The 16851-nt window shown below is 27.9% G+C and overlaps 1 protein-coding gene across 1 annotated transcript; it reads right to left on the bottom strand.

The window, feature by feature from the left end:
* Window positions 1-3070: 3070 nt before the first annotated feature.
* On the bottom strand, window positions 3071-5011 carry LOC131806347 (uncharacterized). Its single transcript, XM_059130362.1, has 2 exons — window positions 3275-5011; window positions 3071-3162 (listed from the first exon to the last, which is right to left on the bottom strand). Exon 1 carries the CDS (start codon window positions 4669-4671, stop codon window positions 3367-3369), a length of 1305 nt encoding a protein of 434 aa, XP_058986345.1. The 5' UTR covers window positions 4672-5011; the 3' UTR covers window positions 3071-3162; window positions 3275-3366.
* Window positions 5012-16851: the final 11840 nt, after the last annotated feature.

Here is a 16851-nt window from a genome sequence, read left to right as displayed (position 1 = left end):
GATTCCTTGGAATCCATGCATTTTAGGTATATAGCCTCAATGGCAATATTGCAGATAAAAATACAAGGAATATTTTGCTTGAATATTTTAACCCTCAAACAAGCCAAAAAAGGGTTCTCTTTGGTGCATTTTTTCAAAATATGGTTAAAAACTCCCTTTAAACGGGAACTTAGCAAGTCAAATTATTCTACGAAATTATTTGTTATAAAATTCTACTATAGGTCCTAAAAGATGTCAAAAGTCCAAATCTTACGTAAACTCCAGGATCTCATTTATATTAAAAACACATTTTAGGGTTAAAACCATACTGTGTGTGAGTTTGTGCAAATATTTATAACAAAGCATCATTTTACGAGGATGACGTCAGAGACAAAAATATTCTTCATTCTTAAAATCTTACTATAAGTCACCAAAGAGAGGAAAACTCTATTTCAAATGCATATAAAAATAAATAAATAAATAAATAATAATTGCAACTTGCCCTCTCTTCCATTTTTTTGAATATTTTTGAATTGAGATTCCTCGTAGTCCACCTATTTTACGTATATAGTCTCAATGGCAATATTACAGATAAAAATACGAGGAATATTTTTTCAGAACATTTTAACCCTCAAGCAATCCAACAAAGGGGTCTGTTTGGTCCATTTTTCCAATATATGGTTAAAAACTCCCCTTAAACGGGAACGTAGCAAATCAAAATTGTCTACAAAATTATTTGTCATAAAATTCTACTATAGGTCTTAGAAGATGTCAAGAGTCTAAATCTTACCTAAACTCCAGGATTTCATATATATTAAAAACACATTTTAGGGTTAAAGCCGTACTTTGTGTGAATTTGTGCAAAAATCTCCAACAAAGCATCATTCTAGAAGGATGACGCCGAAAACAAAAATATTCTCCATCAAATTTTACTATAAGTAACCAAAGAGAGAAAAACTCTATTTCAAATGGATATCAAAAAAAAATTAATAAAATAAAATAACAATAATAATAATTGCAACTTCCCCCCTCTCCACCTTTTTGCAATTTTTGAATTTAGAATCCACGGAATCCGTTCATTTTATCTATATAGTCTCAACGGCAATATTGCAGATAAAAATACAAGAAATATTTTGCTTTAATATTTTAACCCTCAAACAAGCCAAAAAAGGGGTCTCTTTGGTCAATTTTTCAAAATATGTTTAAAAACTCCCTTTAAACGGGAACGTAGCAAATCAAAATTGTCTACAAAATTATTTGAAATAGAATTCTACTACGGGTCCTAGATGATGTCAAGAGTCTAAATCTTACCTCAACTCCAGGATTTCAAGTATATATTAAAAACACATTTTAGGGTTAAACTCGTACTTTGTGTGAATTTGTGCAAAAATCTCCAACAAACCATTAATTTAAAAGGATGACGTCAGATACAAAAACATTATTCATCAAATTTTACTATAAGTCACCAAAGAAAATAAATCATATAGAGTCTCTTCGACAATATTCTACATCAAAATTCAACTAATATTTTGGTCAAACATTTTAACCCTCAAGCGAGCCAACAAAGGTGTTTTTTTTTTGTAAATTTTTGATTTGTCATAAAATACTACTATAGGTCCTGGGAGACCTCAAGGGTCTAAATCTTACCTAAACTCCAGGATTTCATTTATATCAACAGCTCATTTTAGGGTTAAATCCGTATTTTGTGTGAATTTGTGCCAAAATCTACAACAAAGCATCATTCTGGAAGAATGACGTCAGAGACAGAAATATTCTCCATCAGATTTTACTATAAGTCATCAAAGAAAAGAAATCCCTATCTCAATTTTATATCAAAAAAATAATTGCAACAATGTTTTCAAACAAAAAACATTCCCTTATTTCTTGATCAATTTTCCCCGGGACTTTTTCCGATGTAATGACTGAAAGTAATATAAAATTTCATTTTAGGCAATTGATGTTAAAAGAAGAACTATTCTACACCAAATTTCCATATAAATCTCAGGATAAACCATATACCTAGGTGCAATAGTTTTTATAAAAATGACATTCGAAACTTAGGTACTACAAGTGATTATTATGTGTTGCCTTTTTTGACTGTTATTTTAACACGTATCGCAATCCAAGTCAAAATCTCCCTGTCCTCTTGATTTTTTGGAGGAGATATTAAAGAAAGAATTATTCTACACCAAATTTCATTGGGAGTCTCCGAACAAAAGAAATTTGTATACCTAATATGTACCTTAAAAACTGGCATAATTTTTTTAAATAAAAATACCTCTTTAATTTTTTGATTAATTTTTCCCCGGACTTTTTACGATGCCTGAAAGTAACATAAAAATTCATTTAAGGCAATTGATGTTAAAGGACAAACTATTCTACACAAAATTTCACTATAAATCTCAGAACAAACCATATACCTAGGTGCAATAGTTGAAATGAAATTATATTCGAAATTTAAGGACTATAAGTGATAATTATGTGTTTGCTTTTTTGGCTGTTATTTTAACACGTATCGCAATCCGAGTCAAAATCTACCTTTATACTCAATTTTTTGGGGAAAGTGCTAAAGTAGGAATTATTCTACATCAAATTTCATTTGGGGTCTCTGAACAAAATAAATTTGTGTACCTAATACGTACCATAAAAAATGGCATAAACTTTTTTAATAAAAAAAAACCATGTTAATTTTTTGATCAATTTTTGGCCGCACTTTTTTCGATGCCTGAAAGTAACATAAAAATTCATTTTAGGCAATAGATGTTAAAGGACGAAATATTCTACACAAAATTTCACTATAAATCTCAGAACAAATCATATACCTAGGTGCAATAGTTGAAATGAAATTTTTTTCGAAATTTAAGGACTACAAGTTATAATTATGTGTTTGCTTTTTTGACTGTTATTTTAACACGTATCGCAATTCAAGTCAAAATCTCTCTTTGGTCTTCATTTTTTGGAGAAAGTGTCAAAAAGAGAATAATTCTAGATCGAATTTCATTGGGAGTCTCTGAACAAAAGAAATTTGTATATATGATATAAACTATAAAAAATGGCATCAATTTTTTTTATTAAAAAAAATTGCAATAATAATAAATATTTCTTTGAGCTTTAGGTCTGGGTTTTTTTCCTTTATTAAAATCCGATATTTCGCAATGGGTTACATTGCATCTTCAGGGAGATCTACAAAAATACATTTTGATTTTTATATTTCATGTTATCACAGCATTAAATTATTTAACAAAACGATAAAAGACAAACAGAAAAATACACAGAAAATAAATATATTGCTTACATGTAAAACATCTATAAAAGTGTCAAGTTTTACTTAAACCTACGATAGAATTTCACTATCATCGTCTGTGGTAAATATTGCACTGAGTTGTTTTACATATTGCACGATCTATTTTTCTGTGTGAGATGGCGGTAGCAATAAGCTGCGTTGTCGGTGTCGCTCTTATAGTTTATTCTCTTTGTTGTTGGTAGGTTATTAATATGTAACATTTCTAAAGTCAATCTCCTGTTGTAGTTACTCTCCGTTTGTAGTATTTTAATATTCCCAAAGTTTGGTGTGTGGTTATTTCTCCTGCAATGCTCAGCAAGAGCTGTTTTTTGTGTCTCATTTTCGTTTCTGCATTTGATGTTTGATTTGTGTGCAGACATTCTCGTTTTAAGTCTGTTTTTTGTTGTCCCAACGTACAGTTTCCCACATTTTTCGTTGTTGTTTCCCTCGCATTCAATTTGGTAAATTACGTTGTGTTTGTCTTCGGTGTTTATTTTGCTTTTAGTGTCGCTGAAAAACTTTTTTAGAGTGTTGTTCGTTTTTTGCGCTATTGCAAATGTATTCTTGTCGTATATGTTAGATTTTAAGAACCTTTCTGACATGTGTGGTATGTAAATCATCGACTTGTATGTTTTTTCCTCTTTTTCCTGCTTTGGTCTTGTGGGTCTATATTCAATAAAGTTGTTGATCATGTTCATTGGAAAATTATTCATTGTCAATATTTCTCTGATTTTGTTTTTGTTTCGGCTGTGGAATTTTTCGTCACTTATATTCAATACTCTGTGTACAAAATTTTTAGCAGTGTTAATTATTATTTGTTTCGGATGCTTTGAAAAGAAATTAATGATTCTGCCAGAAGCTGTCGGTTTTTGGTACCAATCAAATTCTATTTTCTCATTGTTCCTACAGACTATTGTATCCAAATAGGGTAATCTTCCATGTAATTCTTCCTCCATCGTAAATTTGATATTGTTATTAAAGCTGTTTAACATTGTCAATGTGTCTTGTATTGCACTTGCTTCAAGAATCACAAAAAGATCGTCAACATACTTCGTCACAATCGTCGGTTTTGTTGTAAGTTTTTCCAAACAGGTGTCAAGTAATTTCTCCATCACCAAATCGGCTACAATCGGAGAAGCCGGCGAACCCATTGGAAGTCCTCTCTTTTGTTTGTACACTTTGTCGTCAAATTTGAAATAGCGGTTGTCCTTGATGCAGAAAGTAAGAATATTGAAAAATAAGACCTTTGTCATATTTGTATATTCTTTTATTTCGTCCCATCTATCTTCTATTAAACGAATTCCTAAGTCTACGGGAATGCTAGGAAACAGGGAAACAACATCAAAGGACACCATTCTTTCCGTTTTTTTGATGGTGACCTTCTGTAGTTTATCCTTAAATTTTTTCATTTTTCAAAAACATTTTTCAAAATGTTGACGATATATCTGCAGAGTTTAATTGATGGAGAATTGACTGATGAGCAAATTGGACGCAAAGGGTAATCTTCCTTGTGGATTTTAGGAAGTCCGTATAATCTAGGAGCTGTGGCCACGTCTGTTTTCAGTCTTTTCTTTTCTAAAACTGAAATTATATTGTTTTTAAACAGTTCATCTACCAGTTCATTATTTCTTTTTATTAAATGTGTTGTAGGGTCCTTATTTATACGTTGATATATCATAATGTCATTTATTATATTATTCATTCTTTGTCTGTAGTCATTTTTATTCATTGCAACTGTAACATTCCCTTTATCAGCATTTAATTTTAAAATATTTTTGTTTTTATTCAAAAAAGCTCGAGTGTGTTCCACTGTGTTATTTATAAACTTATCTCTCCCGTCTTCTCTCATCTTATTGATGTGTGAGTCAAATTTAAGTAAATTGTTAATTTTTTGATCAATTTTTCCCGGACTTTTTTCCATTGAATGCCTGAAAGTGAGATAAAATTTAATTTTACTTGGAAGGTGTCAAAAGAAGAAATATTCTACACAAAATTTCACTTTAATTCTCAGAACAAATCATATATAAAGGTACAATATTTTTATGAAAATTACATTCAAAACGTATGTACTAAAATCGAAAATTATGTGTTTGCTTTTCTTAATGTTATTTTTTGGAGAAAGTGTTAAGAGAGAATTTTTCTACATCAAGTTTCATTGGGAGTCTCTGAACAAAAGAAATTTGTATAATGAATATTTACCATAAAAATGGCATCAAGTTTTTTTTAATAAAAAAAAAACTTGTTAATTTTTTCATCAATTTTTCCGGGACCTTTTTCGATTTGATGACTGAAAGTGAGGTAAATTTTTATTTTTCTTGAAAGGTGTTAAAAGAAGAAATATTCTACACCAAATTTCACTATAAATCTCAGAGTAAACCATATATCTAGGTATAATACCTTTTATGAAAATTACATTCGAAATTTAAGGACTATAAGTGATAATTATGTGTTTGCTTTTCCCACTGTTAATTAAACACGTTTCGCAATCCAAGTCAAAATCTCCCTGTCCGCCTGATTTTTTAGAGGAGATATTCAAGAAAGAATTATTCTAGATCAAATTTCATTGGGAGTCTCCGAACAAAGGAAATTTGTATACTGAATATTTACCATAAAAAATGGCATCAATTTTTTTAATTAAAAAAAATCTTGTTAATTTTTCATCAATTTTCCCCGGACTTTTTTCGGTTGAATGCCTGAAAGTAACATAAAATTTAACTTTAGGCAAAAGAAGTCAATAGGAACAATTTTCTACACAAAATTTCCATATAAATCTCAGGATAAACGATATATCTAGGTACAATAGTTATTATGAAAATTACATTCGAAATTTAAGGACTATAAGTGATAATTATGTGTTTGCTTTTTTGACTGTTATTTTAACACCTATTGCATTCTTAGTCAAATCTCCCTTTGCACTTAATTTTTTGGATAAAGTGTCAAAGAAAGACTTATTCTATATCATATCTATATCTCTGAAGAAAAGAAATTTGTATATATAATATAAACCATAAAAAATGGCATCAATTTTTAATTAAAACAAAAAATGTTAATTTTTTGATAAATTTTCGCTGGATTTTTTTCGATTTAATGCCTGAAAGTGACGTAAAATTTAATTTTTCTTAGAAGGTGTTAAAGGAGGAAATATTCTACATAGCATTTCACTATAAATCTCAGAATAAACCATATATCTAGGTACAATAGTTGGTTTGAAAATTACATCCAATTTTTTAGGACTACAAGTGGTAATTATGTGTTTGCTTTTCTTACTGTTATTTTAACACATATCGCAATCCGAGACAAAATCTCCTTTTATACTTAAATTTTTGCGGAAAGTGCTAAAGTAGGGCTTATTCTAAATCAAATTTAATTGGGAGTCTTTGAACAAAAGATATTTGTATATTTAATATGTTCCATAAAAAATGGCATTAAGTTTTTTTTTAATAAAAAAAACCTTGTTAATTTTTTGATCAATTTTTGACGGACTTTTTTTGATTTAATGCCTGAAAGTGAGGTAAATTTTTATTTTACTTGAAAGGTGTTAAAAGAAGAAATATTCTACACAAAATTTCACTATAAATCTCAGAGTAAACCATATATCTAGGTACAATACCTTTTATGAAAATTACATTCGAAATTTAAGGACAACAAGTGATAATTATGTGTTTGCTTTCTCACAGGTTACTTAACACATATCGCAATCTAAGTCAAAATCTCCATTTTCCCTTCATTTTATGGAGAAAGTGTCAAAGTAAGACCTATTCAAAATCAAATTTTATTGGGAGTTTCTGAACAAAAGAACTTTGAATACTTAATAGGTACTACAAAAAATGGCATCAGTTTTCTTAAATAAAAAATTCTGTTTATTTTTTGGAAAATGTAACACTTTTTTCGAATTTAGCACATTTTCTTATAATTTCACTGCACTGCAATAGCCAATCTGTTCTTGTTTTTAGATCGCACCCCTAAAGGAGATTTCGGTTCTTGGGCCAAATATTGTTAAGGCCCTTATAAAGTTCTGACCATGTACAAGGAGGCCCCTGTAGTTTGAGATATATTTCGCAATATTTAGGATAAAGCTTTCAAAATTTGATGGAGATCTTTGGATTACATCCAGAATTATTGGTACAGAAATGAGTCGGTCCACTTTTTGGAACAGCCGCCTTATAAGGATAACTCCGATTTCAAGCATTTTGAACGTTTTTGCCATGTTTTCCATTTAATTTCGCCAAATGTTGACATTTTGAGTTCTTATTAAGTAGGTCCTTTTTATTAATATACCCCCTGATTTTAATTATTTTGGGGGTCTTGACCATATTTTCGAATCGAATTCGAAATCTGTCCGACAGGAGGACTATAATATAAATTTAATATAAAGGACCCTCATATTAAAAAGTCATATTAAATTAAAAACTAATATTGAAATTAGGAAATAAGCAAAATCGATTAGAAAATGTGGCCAAGACCCCCACAATAATTAAAATAGGGGACTTCTTTACAAAAGGGCTGTGCTAAACGTATGCGAAGTATTGCTTATTTTTATTCTAAATTCATGCCTTGCCACCTGATTTTTATTTCAGGCAGACATCTCAGGCAGATCTTCGGATTTCAATTTATAAAAAAAATGTTTATAAATTGTGAAAATTGCATGCACTTCAATTTTATTTTTTTTTTTTTTTTTAATTTTCCCATGTACATATTGTTTATACATAGTAAATAAAAAACTTGATTGATTTTACAAAACCAAAAAAAAAAAAATACTTTACAAGGAATCTACAACAACATCCAGCAATACAATTGGTTTTCCCCTCAATCCCTCCCTCCCCGTGTAAACACCTTAAAACAGAAAGAAAAAAACAATTGAGCAAATAAAAGGAATTACTGTTGTAATTTAAATAATATACAAACCAAAAACAAAAAAAAAGCAAACAACAGCAACAACAAAAATAGTACCATGATTAACAAACATATTTATATTTATTAAAAAAAAATTACAAAATAATTAACAACAAATATTTTTTGGTTGTTTCCTAATTTTTTTATTATTATCTGTTCTCAGTTTTACAAAATATCATCAATTCAGCCTTAAATCAAAACAAAATAGTTTTTTATACACTTTTTGTCTTTTACATATCCACCATCAAACAAAACAACAAAACACAACAAAAACAAAGAAAAAACTGAAGATATTACCACAAAATAAAACAAAAACCAGCAAATATATAAGTAAATATCAATTTTTTATACATAAATATTTACCTATATATACAAAATATTTAGCCAACAAGAACTTCCTGTTTTTTTTTTTTTTTTTTTTTGTTTTAATCGGATTTTTCTGTTACAAATAGCAAGACTTTTTAATTTTTTTCAATGTGTTACAACAATATGTTTTCTTGAATTTCTTTAGAACATCAGAAAGTGAGAAAAACTAATCTTTATAAAATAACATAATAATAAACAATATCTGTGAGAAATATATTTTCAATTACGTTTTGAAATTTAGGCAAAAAAAAGTTGCTTAAATTGCAAATTCGAAACGTAAAATGTATAAAAGTTTTTAGCCGTTAAAGGGGTTTTGAAAAAAAAACCAAAATGAATTCTTAAGTACAGTGGTGATATATAGGGGGATTTCGTCATCCATAATATAAGTGAAAAAATAATACAATTGGGTATTTCTTTTAATTAAAAAAAATATTTTTTAATTTTTATAAATTATTTATTGAGAACAAATATTTTATTTGAATGAAGCAACATCTTATGGTTTAAGCAATTGAAATTGTTCATGTGTACAAAAGCGACATCTTTGTGTCAGTAACATTAATTCTCAAAACAATTAAAAGCTTCATTGAAGTTTAAAAAAAAAATATTTGTTTTTTTATTTATATATTTTTTCTTTTTTCGACTGAATTAATTTCAAGTAGAAAGAAATAGTCTGTTCTAATCCCGAATAGAGCCTCTTTAGTTTATTTTTATTATATTAAATACATATTTTTAATAACATTTTTTTAATTTTCTTTTAATAAGGCAACATTTTCAAAAAATAAAAAAAAAATAAGTAAATATTTTTTTGAAAGGAAATAACCAATTTAATTCAGGTTCAGACATTTTTTATTGAAAGCAAGTGTTCTTATTTAGAATAGATATTCGAAATATTTATGTGAACAAGAGCGACATTTCTATCTCAGTTATTTATTGCTATATTACTCCCTAGACGCTATTGATCTTACTTGGCACTCTGATCTGAAGTTTAGTGGTTCACTATTATGTCAGAAAACCCAGTTCTCGAAATCATTTCAAGCTTTATTCTCTTTTAAAAATATATGTTTTTTCACTAAAATACTTTCTGGTGAGTGTTCGCCCTAGACACTGAAAATAGTCAGCACGAATACCGACAATAGCCTGTTACATTTATCGTAAAACTTCTTATAAAATAAAAAATAATAAAAAAATATTTTATAATTTTCTTAAAAAAAAAAATCAAATAAAAATTTTTTAATTTATTTAAAGGATATAACCAATTTAATTCAGACTAAGATGTATATATATAATTTTTTTTCTTTTTTTTTTTTTTTTTTTTTTGAGAAAAAAATATATTTATGTGCTCCAAATCTTCATGAGAACAACAGCGACACCTCATTCTCAGTTATTCATTGCTAACTTACTGCATAGACCCTATAGACAAATTTAATTAATAAAAAAAATCTTGAATTAATGTACCTTGGCTCTCAGAGCTGAAAGCTTTTAGTTCAAGTTTCAAAAATAGTTTGTCCCACTCAAAAACATCTGCCCATATGAAGATGGCGCTCATCATCAAACAAGTCATAAGTTTAGTCACTTAAATATTATTTTAATTGGATTGATCTCATTTGGATGTTTGAACTGAAAACGATTGGTCCCAGTAACATATTACATTGCAAAACGTCAGCCGATATGAAGATGGCGCTCATAAAAAAAATTAACAATTGGCATTGATAACATCTGGGCATCTACACACTTCAGGACAAACTTATTTGAGTTAAAAAGAATTATTATTGTTTTAATTAAATTAAAATACCTTAGTTTTCTAGGCTGATAGCAATTGGTTCAAGTCCCAAAAATAATGTTTTACATTCAAAAACATCTCACTATATGAAGATGGTGCTCGTCGAAATATGAATTACAAGCTTAATTTATTTTTAGGGAATATTGGTTTGCCTCGACACTCAAGACCGATTTGCTTACATTACATTTTAATTTAACTGATCTCCTTTGGCTTTCTGAGCCAACACAATTGGTCCCAGTCCCAAGAATAGCATTTCACAGTCCAAAAATTATACTATGTGAAGATGGCGCTCGTCATAAAAGTCATCATAAAATAAATGACTTAAAAAAAACATTCATTTCGAGCAACTGAGGTCTGACAACCTGGGTTGCTCGTTTTTATACCATTGGTGTTCCTCTTCTTCCACCTAAAAGTATGCTCATATGTTTGTATTTTACAAGCCATTTCAACTCATCCAGCATCTACATAAAGATGGCGCCCAATATAGCATAAAGAACAATATCAAATATCTTTTTGGAAAGCCTGTCAAGTCTATTTACGAATTTCAAAAAAAATTCGACAGTTCTGTTCATAGCCTTAATTTTTCTTTGGATATTTTTTTTCAAGAAGGATTTCAGACTTTTTCTTACCAAAATATATTTTAAAACATTTTTATATTTCCATATGGAGATTACACTCCACATGCAATCTCAATTTACGTTTTGGGACCATAGGTGCAGGCCAGACTTGTTATGCTTGGTTGCTCGTTTTTATTTCATTGGACCATTTTAGTTTCTAATTCTTCTCAGCCTAAAGGTATGCCTGTAAGTTTCAATTTTACAGTTTTTTTTAGCATAATGCAGCATCTGCATAAAGATGGCGCCCAATATAACATAAATTACAATATCAGTTATATTATTGGGTCCATTGCTTACTTTGGATAAAACAGGCGAGTTCAGATATGCTTCATTGTTCGTTTATATTCCGCCGGACTATTTTAATGTTCCTCTCTAAATATACGCCTGAAGGTATACCAATAAGTTTGTTTTTTACAAACTTCTTAACCTTATCCAGCGTCTTTATAAAGATGGCGCCCAATGTAATACATATCATTGTATAAATTAATTATTTTGAATACTCAAGACGTGGACTATTTGAAATACTTTTTATTTACATTTAACAACATGTGGATTTAAAAAAAAATCAAAAAATTCATTCAACAAGACGTCAATTTAAGTAAAATATTTACATTGATTTTACATCACCAAGATGTAGATTTTTCAAAATATCTTTTTGAAACCTTCAAAAAGAAAGACGTGGAATTTATAAATATTTCTTTAAAGTCTTTAACAGAACGTGGATTTTTTTTTAAATATATTTATTTAAATTATTTAACAAGACTTTTTTCAGTATTTTGTTAAAGATTTCAACAAGACATGGACTTTTAAAATATTTTTTAAAGCCTTCTCTTTTTCCTGATTTTTTTTTTAATATTTTTTTCAAAGGATCCATAAGGACGTGGATTTCTTAAAATATTAATTTCTTAACATCCATAAGGACGTGGATTTTTTTAAAATATTTTTTAAAGCCTTCAACAAGACGTGGATGTTTGAAATATCCTTTTAAAGACTTCAACAAGACGTGGATTTTTAAAAATATTTTTTAAAGCCTTCAACTAGACGTGGACTTTTTAAAATATTTTTTAAAGCCTTCAACTAGACGTGGATTTTTTAAAATATTTTTTAAGCCTTCAACAAGACGTGGATTTTTTAAAATATTTTTATAAAGCCTTCAACAAGTCGTGGATTTTTTAAAACATTTTTTTAAAGCCTTCAACAAGTCGTGGATTTTTTAAAACATTTTTTTAAAGCCTTCAACAAGTCGTGGATTTTTTAAAATATTTTTTAAAGCCTTCAACAAGTCGTGGATCTTTAGAAATATTTTTATAAAGCCTTCAACAAGTCGTGGATTTTTTAAAATATTTTTATAAAGCCTTCAACAAGTCGTGGATTTTTAAAAATATTTTTATAAAGCCTTCAACAAGTCGTGCATTTTTTAAAATATTTTTATAAATCCTTCAACAAGTCGTGAATTTTTTGAAATATTTTTTTTAAAGCCTACAACAAGACGTGGATTTTTTAAAATATTTTATTAACCCCTTCATCAAGACGTGGATTTTTTAAAGCCTACAACAAGACGTGGATTTTTTTAAATATTTTTTAAAGCCTTCAACAAGGCGTCGATTTTTTTTAAATCATTTTTTGAAAGCCTTCAACATGTCGTGGATCTTTCAAAATATTTGAGATCATCCATAAGGACGTGGACTTTTTTTTAATATTTTTTATCATCCATAAGGACGTTGACTTTTTTTAATATTTTTTATCATCCATAAGGACGTTGACTTTTTTTAATATTTTTTATAATCCATAAGGACGTGGATTTTTTAAAATATTTCTGTAAACCCTTCAAATATATGCGGGTTTTTTAAATATCTTTTTAAAGCCTTCAACAAGACGTGGATTTTTTAAAATATTTTTAAAGCCTTCACCAAGTAAATTTCTTAAAATTTAGTCCCAAATGTCCCAAATGGTAAAGAAATTTTGTATAGGATGGATTTTTAAGTCCCCAATAGACGGGATTTTTGAAATAAAATGTGTTTTTAAATCCCCTATGAATGTGATTTCTTTTTTCAAAGAATGATGTTTAAATTTCCCTCTGGACTTGTATTTTCCTAGAAATATAGTCTCGAATCTCAAAAGGACTAGATTTTTTCCATTCTTTTTTTAAAATGTGGTTTTCCCAGCCTCCAAAAGATGTGTTTTTATTCAGAATATTTTTGCTTTTTCCCAATGGATTTTTTTAAATATTTATTTTCTAAACCAATTTTTCAAAATTTAATTCAAGTTTTATATATAGTTCTTCTAAAGACTGCAGTTTTCTGGACCTCATGTCGTATACTCCATGTCATAACTCATACGCCCCAAATTACCAAAAATCTTTTACTCTTGAATTATTACATGAATATTTATTTAATGGATATTTTTTCCATTCCAAATATCCAAATAAAATTTTTTTCTATTGTTGTTTTTTTCTGGTCCTCCTATCGTCTCCGCCTAAGATTATTTTATTTTGTATTTTTTTTTTTATTTTTTTTTTTATTTATTCATTTTTTTTTTAATGTCACCATTTTAAAATATCCTAAATATACTAATCCGCAATGTTGAAAATTTCTTAATATTCTAAATTTGATTAAATTATAAGGTGCGCCATCTACAATTAGGTTTTAAATAATTTTAACGACGACGTGTTAAGAGACCAAAAAATAAGTTACCAAAAATCTATAACCCTTCAATTATTACAAGAATATTAATTTAACGGATATTTTTTCCACTCCAAATATCCAAATGCCTCCAAATAATATTTCTTCTATATTAACTGTTGTTTCTGGTCCTCCTATCGTCTCCGTCCCAGATTATTTTATTTTTTTATTTTTTTTTTTTTATTTATTTTATATTTTTTTATTTATTCATTTTTTTAATGTCACAATTTTAAACATTCCTAAATATTTAAAATTACCATTGTGAGAATTTCTTAAAAGTTATTTTTAAAATCCGCAATGTTGAAAATTTCTTAATATTCTAAATTTGATAAAAATTTTAAGGAGCGCCATCTACAATTAGGTTTTAAATAATTTTAACGACGACGTCTTAAGAGACCAAAAAATAATCTCGGTTTACTTAAAAAAAAGTATGTATGATATGTTCCGACCGGGTACCCCTAAATCTCCACTGTATTTTATTATCGGATATAAAGGAAACCCCGAAAACCAAATTTCAAAAATTTTGATTTTTTAAAAAAATAGAAAACAAAATAAATTTATTTTTACCATATCAACAAATTATGTTCACTACAACAACAATAGCCTAAACAATGATGATGATACAACAAACAACCACAACTGCAAACAATAGTACAATAATTGATATATATACAAAACAACAACAACAATATACTGAATTTTTTATTTAAAAAAAATGTTTTTGTTTTCTTTTACAAAAATGAAACAGAAAATCTTCTATACAAAAACAATAGCCAAGCTAATAAAAACAAAAAAATCTCAACAAAAAATCAAAATGAATTTTTTTTATTAATAAAAAAATAAATAAAAACAAAACTGCAAAATATATTTTTTACAATGATGATACCACAAATATATACAAGAAATAAAAGAAAACAAAACAATAGATTTTTACAACAACAAAACAGAATGTGAGAAAATAGCAACTATTTCTTAAAAACCAAAAAAAACGAAACAATAACAAAAAATAGCAAAATAGAATAATGGGAATTGATTCGGAAATGGATAAGTTTCGAATAATTCGCATTGTTCTTTGTATGTTTTTTTTTCTTCTTCTTTGTATTTTCAAATACAAAAACTACAAAAACAAATAATTGATATTTACAATAAATAAAAGCAATAAAATTTTATATTACAAGAATTACAACAACAACACCAGCTAAATAATTTACAGCTCAAAATCTCACTTTACTGGTAAACACAATTTTTTGAGGTTGTTCTGTTTTGAAAATAGTCTGGAAAACAGTTTTGAAAATTTTCTTCTGTTTAAACAAAAATAAAAAAAATAAAGAAAACCCCCAAAACCCAATCCTCTCATCCCCTCCCCCATTAAAATCCACCTCCTCACACAAAAACACCACTCTCACAACAATAGTTTAGGCTGAAGACAACAGCAATTGAATACCACAAATTTTGAGTTATAATTTCGAAACAAAATAAAAACTTATTTTTGGTAACAACATTTTTTCAGTTACAGAAATCTAAACCAATTTTTTCAGTTTCTGTGAAACAATCAAATGCAACTGCAACAGAACCGCAATTCAACAGATTTTTTCGGTTTTCTTTTTCTTCAAAATATTACAACAATAACAACAAAATCCAACAATACAAACCGGCTAAACCATCATTCCAAAAAAAATGGCAACACAAAAAATAAAAAAATAAAAACAAGCAAAAATTTAACAAATTCAAGGCAAACCACACAACCAAAAACAAACAAACAAACCAATTTTAAGGCAAATAAACAAAAACCAAAAACAATTTTGAAAAAAAAATTAAAAACCAAAAAAGACAAACATTCAGAAAAATTAAACAATTTTTGATCCCTTATTAAAATATAAAAAAATAAATATTAAAAAAAAAAACACTTACACACCCACACACTCAAACAAAATTATTAATAACTCTTATTTAAATATTAAGAATTTATACTTATTAGAAATTTAATCAAAACGTCAAAATGGTTACTTAAAAACCAAAATCCAAAAACAAACAAAAATTACCCCATCCATTTTTCCCCCATGAAAACAAAACATAAAAACTTTGGTATTCAAAATAAAAAAAAACATACTTGAACAATTTTTTGTAAAACGATTTTCCGCTAAGAAAAATCAAAAGAAAAGAAAGAAAAAATATATAAATGGCAAAAACAAAATGATGACTTATGTCTCGAAAACAAACAACAAATCAAAATCCATGTTTGGAGAAAAACCCCCTCTCGATATTATCTAAACAAATTAAATGGTTGGAATATTTGCTCGATGGTCCTGTATTACTAGTTTTAAAATAATAAAGCATGCTTTTAGGCATGAAGTTAGCTAAAAGTTGGCATATCACATTAGTATTGCCAACCTTTTGAAATTTACTGCATTAAAGGAGTAAAGTTAGCTAAATGTTGGCATATCACATTAGTGTTACCAACCATTCAAAGTTTACTGGATTAAGGGTAATTTAGACTTGGTGTTTCCCATAGCTTTGAATTTCCAAATAAGTGAATTTTATTCGTTAAAATGTATAAGCTCTATATGATATTCTAAAAAACAATAAAAAAATTGGCTAAAAATTAAATGAAATTTAATGAGTTAAAGTTAGCTAAATGTTGGCATATCACATTAGTGTGCCCAACCATTCAAAATGTACTAGATTAAGGGTAATTTAGACTTGGTGTTTCCCATAACTTTGAATTTCCATATAAGTGAATTTAATTCGTAAAAATGTATAAACTCTATATGATATTTAAAAAAAAAACCATAAAAAAAATGGCTAAAAATACGTTTCACAACTTTTCCCCCACAAAGTCCTATGACACCGGCCACAGAAAACTGCAAAACCTTGCAGGTAATAATTATGCAATAATTTCGGATATATGTTACGATTTTCCATCTTCAGAAAACTTGCACCCAATGTTTACAAGGCTAGAAAAAGAAAACTAGTTTTTTGTATAAGTTGTGCTGGTAATGGGTTACATCTATGTCAAAATAGTAGAATTTCCTATTTTACACATATTTGATTTTTCGGTCTTCTTATTTTTATCAAATCACGAAATATTAATTTTAAATTTTCTAAAAGTCGACCAGGTTCGATTTTATCCTTTTTATAATAGAACAAGATTTTTCAAAATATGTTACTATCATCCCGCTTTTGAAATTCTGATGGGAAATATGTTTTAAAAATTTATGGTAGAACCATGGTAAAATAAAAAAAAATTAAAGT

The sequence above is a fragment of the Musca domestica genome, unplaced genomic scaffold (assembly GCF_030504385.1).
Source record: "Musca domestica strain aabys unplaced genomic scaffold, Musca_domestica.polishedcontigs.V.1.1 73, whole genome shotgun sequence".
In the NCBI taxonomy this organism is placed as follows: Eukaryota; Metazoa; Arthropoda; class Insecta; order Diptera; family Muscidae; genus Musca; species Musca domestica.
This window is presented reverse-complemented; position numbering and strand designations above follow the sequence as displayed.

Bases quoted from the DNA above. Each gene is read 5' to 3' on its own strand.
- LOC131806347 (XM_059130362.1), bottom strand. From the start codon at position 4,671: ATGAAAAAATTTAAGGATAAACTACAGAAGGTCACCATCAAAAAAACG.